The 6,063-nt window shown below is 54.5% G+C and overlaps 1 protein-coding gene across 1 annotated transcript; it reads left to right on the top strand.

Annotated features, from left to right (window-relative positions):
- Window positions 1–2,497: 2,497 nt before the first annotated feature.
- LOC104078063 (cytochrome P450 26B1) lies at window positions 2,498–6,057 on the top strand (the record flags this gene model as incomplete). The annotated part of the gene is given in 4 exon segments (XM_009579568.1): window positions 2,498–2,799; window positions 3,845–4,000; window positions 4,679–4,960; window positions 5,908–6,057. Coding segments are annotated over 4 exon segments (890 nt in total), but the record flags the coding sequence as incomplete, so codon positions are not given.
- Window positions 6,058–6,063: the final 6 nt, after the last annotated feature.

The following is a 6,063-nucleotide window of genomic DNA, read 5'->3' as shown; positions in this document are numbered from 1 at the left end:
CTGGGGCTGGAGGAGCCTGATAGCAAAAGGACAGCTCAAAAAAGAGCAAAAAAAAGAAAAAAAATCCCCCCCGAACCCCCTAGCGCTAAATGCTCCCCCTTTTTCAGGCTGGGCAGGTGCTGTGTTGACCTCCATAGGGGCTCAGTCTTCTCCTCCTGAGGGTCCCCTCCTCTGCGCCGTCGCTCCATGGGACAGGCGTTCTCCTCTTCAGCGTCCGCGGGGTGTGGATCCGGCCCCGGGCTGGTTCTCTGCACCATGGCAGCAGTTTTGCACAGCGGGACCAGAGGCATTTCTTGGGCTGCCGTACTTTTTGCAGGGTGTAGGGGATCCCCGAGCACTTTGCCTGTGGGAGATGCTGGGCAGAGCTGGGGGAGGACGGGGTTAGGAGCCCCAGGGGCCACCTCCATCGGGACGGTGGCTCCGAGCAGGGCTGCAGCCTCGGCACTCCTTAAGCAGAGGCTGTCCCCTCATCGGCTCTGCTTTCAGCTGGAGAAACTGAGGCACGGGAAGCGTTTGGGGAGAGCAGGGTGATTCACTTGGAGCCTCCGTCCTTATCCCAAACCCCTCAGCATGGATGAAGGGCAGACACCAGCCGGATGGGGAGACGTTGGTGTCCCTTTGCTGGACCCACTCAGGAGGTCTTGTCCCATCCCTGTCGAGCAGCTTGTGGCTGCCAGCTCTACTCCACTGCCTCAAAGCCTGGTGTCCTGCTCATGGCCACCAGGAACCGGCCCTTTCCCAGCTCCCTTCCTACCTTTCCCAGGCAGCCGAGGGGCTCAGCTTCAGCATCTCCAGCTTTTCTTTTCCGAGTGGCTGCTTTTTCATCCCCTCACACAGGCAGGTCGGCCTGAGCATCGCTGCCCTTTCCAGGCTTAAAAATAGCCTGTGCAGCACGGAGAGGTGGCAGAAAGCAGCAGCCGCGCCGTCTCGCGCGCCCGCCGTGATCTCGCCACGGCCCCACTCTTCGTTCATTCATGCCTCCGCTCCGTTCATTCATGCCTCCGCTCTGCGTAGCCGTCCGGGGATGGCCGTCTGTCTGCAGGCAGATCTGGCCGTTGGTCTGCTTGCATTCTCTCTCCCATCCCTGCTACCATTCCATTTGCATGCTGATGTTTCCACGGGGAGCCTCCGAGCTCTGCCCCACCGTGTATTGTGTGATGAGTTTTACTCGGGGCTCAGCCCGAGCGCAGCTCGTTATGAAGTGGCTGTTGTCGAGCCTCCTGCCCGGGGCTGCGAGGGGACAGAGGTGTTATTTCACCAAACAAACTCCCAGCAAACGATGTGCATTAGCAATGAGGGGTCGCAGCCAGGAAAATGTTACCTTTCCCTTTGAGTGCTGACTGCGGAGGAAATTCTCACATTTACAGCTCCAGCGAGTCCGGCGCTCGTGGAAAGAGGGGGCGGCTTTGATTTCTCTCCTCTCGTTGGTTTGATAACTTCGCAGCTCCCCCACCGTGCATCGAGCCCCCCTGGGAACTGGCCACCGGTGGAGGCTACGCAGGCTTGCAGCTCCCTCCTCGGGAGCCTGTTCTAATTTGATTTTCCCGGAGGCCTGGCATGTGGCAGTGCATGTGTGCGTGCTGCCCTGTGTGTGTGTGTAGGTTAATAAAAAATAAACAAACAGCACTTTTTCCGCCGGTGCACTCTGGGAGGGATGCGGCGGGGATGCCGAATGAAAGCGTGTGCTGTGGGCTGCGCCGGGGAGGGCTGAAGGGACATTCCTGGCATTGCTGAGCTCCTCGCGCAACGCGCGGGCCCTGGCCCAAATTGGAGTAAGGAGCCATTAGCATCGGAGACCTGGGGAGGCCCACTCCCGCGCAGTGTTTACTCGCAGAGCTTAAATTAATACCGTCTACTGACATCAGGTTTTTTTGCCCGGTTTCCCAAGGAAATGAGCCGTGTGCGATGGCAGCCTCTGGGTACGTGTGTGCCTCTCTTCCCCACTTGAACCCCTGTCTAAGTTCAGCCAGATTTCACAGAGATCCTAAATGCCTCAGAATAATTATTTTACTTTCTTTTCTACGTATATTAAAAAAGGGTGGTTGAGAGGTGGGAGAAACTGCCGATGCTTCCCACTGAGAGAAAAGCTTGCCTGTGTCTGCGTGCATGCACAACCGTAATGTTAGATGCTAGAGAATCCCCGTGGAAGAGAAGTATCCCAAATCGTGGGATGAATGTAACTGGGAGCCATGAGACATGGAGCTGCGGGAAAGCCAGCTCCATCCATCCTGCCATGTGCGGGGTGAAGCGTTTCCTCCTCTCTCTGGTTTGCACCGTGTTATTGCCCATCATTTGTGATGGTTGTGGTGGGGGTCAGCCTGCAGAGGACCTGTCAGCTGGTATTTCTCCATCGACCCTTTTTGGCAGCTATTTTAGGAACTGGTGATTCTGGGTGATGAATTCTGACAAGTCTTCTGCTCAGTGCAGGAAACCTGTGATGTCCATTTTTGTGGGCAGAAGCTGAGAAGGCAAAGATGAGGGTGTTGGGCCTGTGTAGAAATCTCTGCTCACTCTCTTTTGTAGGTTTTCTCCAAAATCTTCAGCCATGAGGCACTGGAGAGCTATCTCCCCAAGATCCAGCTGGTGATCAAAGACACCCTTCGGGCCTGGAGCAGTAACCCCGAGTCCATCAATGTCTACCATGAGACCCAGAAGCTCACCTTCCGTATGGCCATCCGTGTCCTGCTGGGCTTCCGCATCCCTGATGAGGAGCTCAACCGCCTCTTCGAGGTCTACCAGCAGTTCGTGGAGAATGTCTTCTCCTTGCCTGTGGATCTGCCCTTCAGCGGATACAGGAGGGTAAGAGATTTGGGTTAAGTCCTCCACCAGCCAATGACACCAAATTATTGGGATTAATGGGACAGTGGCTAATACCCATCTCTATGCGTTCTTGGTGGGATGTCTTCTCACCCTCTGACCTCTAGAAGCAGGTCCATTTTTGGGCTACAAAGTTCTGTTTTGGTAGAGTGGAAAGGGAGATCTATTCATAGGTTTTTAGAGCACTAGGGACTCTGCGGTTCAATGCAAGAGAGAAGGTGGTCAGGATTTGCCCAGATTTAATGGGTGATTTTTCCTCACTTGTAACTGGCAGTTTTGCTGTATTTTTTGTTTGTGGGACCCTTCTCCTGTTAATTCCCTCCTGTCCCCAGGGCGAAACAGGTCAGTGGACCTTCTAATTCCATGAGCTGTTCTCATTTTTCAATAAATGGTGCTAAACAGAAACATAATAAAAAACATAGGCAAAAATTTATATTTTTTTCATGGGGAATTTTGGTAACAGAAATTCAGGGGTTTAAAATTTATTTTTGTGATTCTCACTGCAAATTTTGTTATTGTTATTTCACCACGTGAATGAGCCCAACCGTTTGCAGCCCCAAAGCATTTGCAGCAGCAGGTTAGCCCAGTGCAGCTGCACTCTGATAGAAATTGCTTTACTGAGACCAGGTGATAAAATTGCTCGGGAAGCCCATTACGCTCCCGGGAAGAGGATGCTTTCGAATGAATTGACTTTCCTTTGAGACACAATTTTCCCAGGGACTGCTAAACATCCCAGGGTGAGCCGGAGGCCTGTGAACTGGTGCAGTACTGGGGCTCCCACATCAGACCTATCATTTGCACGTAGGTGCTGATTACTCTTGCCTGTAATCTTGCCTGCTTGGGGCTTGCTCGTCCTGCCCAGGGAACAACCTCAGCATCTTTATTCTTCTCTTTGAGCATCTGCAATTGCAGTTGTATTACTTAAACATGTTGTCCTAAGCACACCTCCAGCTCCTGGGGACACTGGGCTGGGGATGCTGGTGGTAGCGTTGTGTCCCGCGTGGTCTGATGGCTTTCCACTCCGCAGGGCATCCGGGCACGCGAGACGCTGCAGAAGGGGCTGGAGAAAGCCATTCAGGAGAAACTGCAGAACACGCAGGGCAAGGACTACGCCGATGCGCTGGACATCCTGATAGAGAGCGGCAAAGAGCACGGCAAGGAGCTCACCATGCAGGAGCTGAAGGTAAAGATCTTCCCCACGGCCACCTTGTCCTTGCTGTGCTCAGGGCAGGGGCTCCCCAAAGAGCAAAGCGTGAGCTGCTGTAAGGAGGATTTTTTGGGGCAAACCTGAGATGGTCAGTGAGAGCTGGGGGACCACAATGCGTTGTTGGAGCTGCAGGTGAATCCTGGTCTGGTGGATTATGGTGCCGACAAGCCAGTTGCTTTCTGTCGGGCCATATTTATCTGCAGTTCATGCTCAGCCCTTTCTAAAAAGCATTTCCAGGGAATACCAAAAGACCGTACAAGTCTGCTGAAGCTTTCAGCCTTGACCAGCTTCACCCCTTGATCCAGTTTTATGGTGCCTCCTTTGCAGGGCAAAAGAGCCCTCGGCAGGTTGTTATCTGCAGCAGGGTCATGGCATAACTTGTCCTTCGTGTGCTATCAAGAGCCATCCTCAGGGTTTTTTCTCCTGCCTATCTGGTCCTCAGCATCCTCCAAGGCTCTGCGGGAAGCTCCCCGTGGCGGGTGTCCAAGACCTGTGCCTGCACAAGGAGGGACCTTGCAGGGACATGACCGGACTGGAGAGCTGTTGGGGAAAAAAATGCCCCATGGCAGCCTGCGTGCCTGTCCCTTGCTGCGGCTGCTGACCTGTCTGTCTGTCCATCCCGTGTCTTACCCTGGCTTTGCTCTTGTCTTTCAGGATGGCACCCTGGAGCTCATCTTCGCTGCCTACGCCACCACCGCCAGCGCCAGCACCTCTCTGATCATGCAGCTCCTCAAACACCCCCGTGTCCTGGAGAAGCTGCGGGAGGAGCTGCACAGCAAGGGCATCCTCCACAACGGCTGTATCTGCGAGGGCTCCCTCCGGCTGGACAACATCAACAGCCTCCACTACCTGGACTGCGTCATCAAGGAGGTGCTTCGCCTCTTCACCCCCATCTCCGGGGGGTACCGGACAGTGCTGCAAACCTTCGAGCTGGATGTGAGTATTGCCATCTCCTCGGGGTGCGGCTGGACCGTGAGCTCCCCAAATAAGCCTTCTGCACTTTTTTGCAAAACTTGCTTGAGCCTGGCTTAGATGAGACCCCAGGGAGGACAAATTAAGTCCTGATGATGATGGGAAGTGGACTTGCTCTGGATTCGGAAGAGGGTGATGGGATCTGGCCCATGGCAGGCGAGGGACACACTCGAGCTGTCAAAGAGGAGGCAGGCGTGATGCTTCAAAGAGCAACTCGTGACAATGTTTGATGCCAAAAACTAAACAGGGGTGTGACAAGGGAAAGGTTTACTGCAAAGGGCATCTCCAGGCTGCTGGATGACAGGCGGATTACTCACCACAATGGCTGGAATTTCCTACTAGCAAAACAAAATCTTGAGACCTGGCTTGTCGCTGTAAATCCTACTAATGTAATGATTTGAGTCGGAAACCTTTTAAAGTGCTCAGGGGATGATAAATCCGCCCCGTTTCTCATCGCCCAGGCCCTGACGTATGCGTTGGGCGTGCGGGGCTGACAGGCGGCGGGGTGTGAGCAAAGCCATGGGATGCTCCGGGGAGGGCTGGCCGGCGCGCGGGGCACGGCACGGGCGCGAGAAAAGCTGCTTCCCTTTGCCCGGCGGCAGTCGAGCACCGCGGGGTTCCTGGTAGGCGACTCCTGCCAGCGACCGCAAAGCAAATAAATAGCAACGGATCATCTGGCGGGTCCTGGGGATAGAGGCAGGAATAAACCCAGGATTCCCATCTCCCAGCCCTTTGCCCTGCGCTCTCTGGTTTTCTTTTAAATCTGCATCACGCTCGAGTAATAAACCCAAAGAAAATGGGAAAACACAGACAAAGCCAAATGGCTTTATCTTGTTCTCCCGCTCCCTCTCCCTTTGCAGTAGGGTTGACTCGCTCTGGTTTTCTCTCCACCCCTTCCCTCTTCTCTGCAGGGTTTCCAAATCCCCAAAGGCTGGAGCGTCATGTACAGCATCCGGGACACCCACGACACCGCCCCCGTCTTCAAGGACGTGGACGTCTTCGACCCCGACCGCTTCGGGCAGGGTCGGAGCGAAGACAAGGACGGCAGGTTCCACTACCTCCCCTTC

The sequence above is a fragment of the Fulmarus glacialis genome, unplaced genomic scaffold (genome assembly GCF_000690835.1).
Source record: "Fulmarus glacialis isolate BGI_N327 unplaced genomic scaffold, ASM69083v1 scaffold27120, whole genome shotgun sequence".
Taxonomy (NCBI): domain Eukaryota; kingdom Metazoa; phylum Chordata; class Aves; order Procellariiformes; family Procellariidae; genus Fulmarus; species Fulmarus glacialis.
This window is presented reverse-complemented; position numbering and strand designations above follow the sequence as displayed.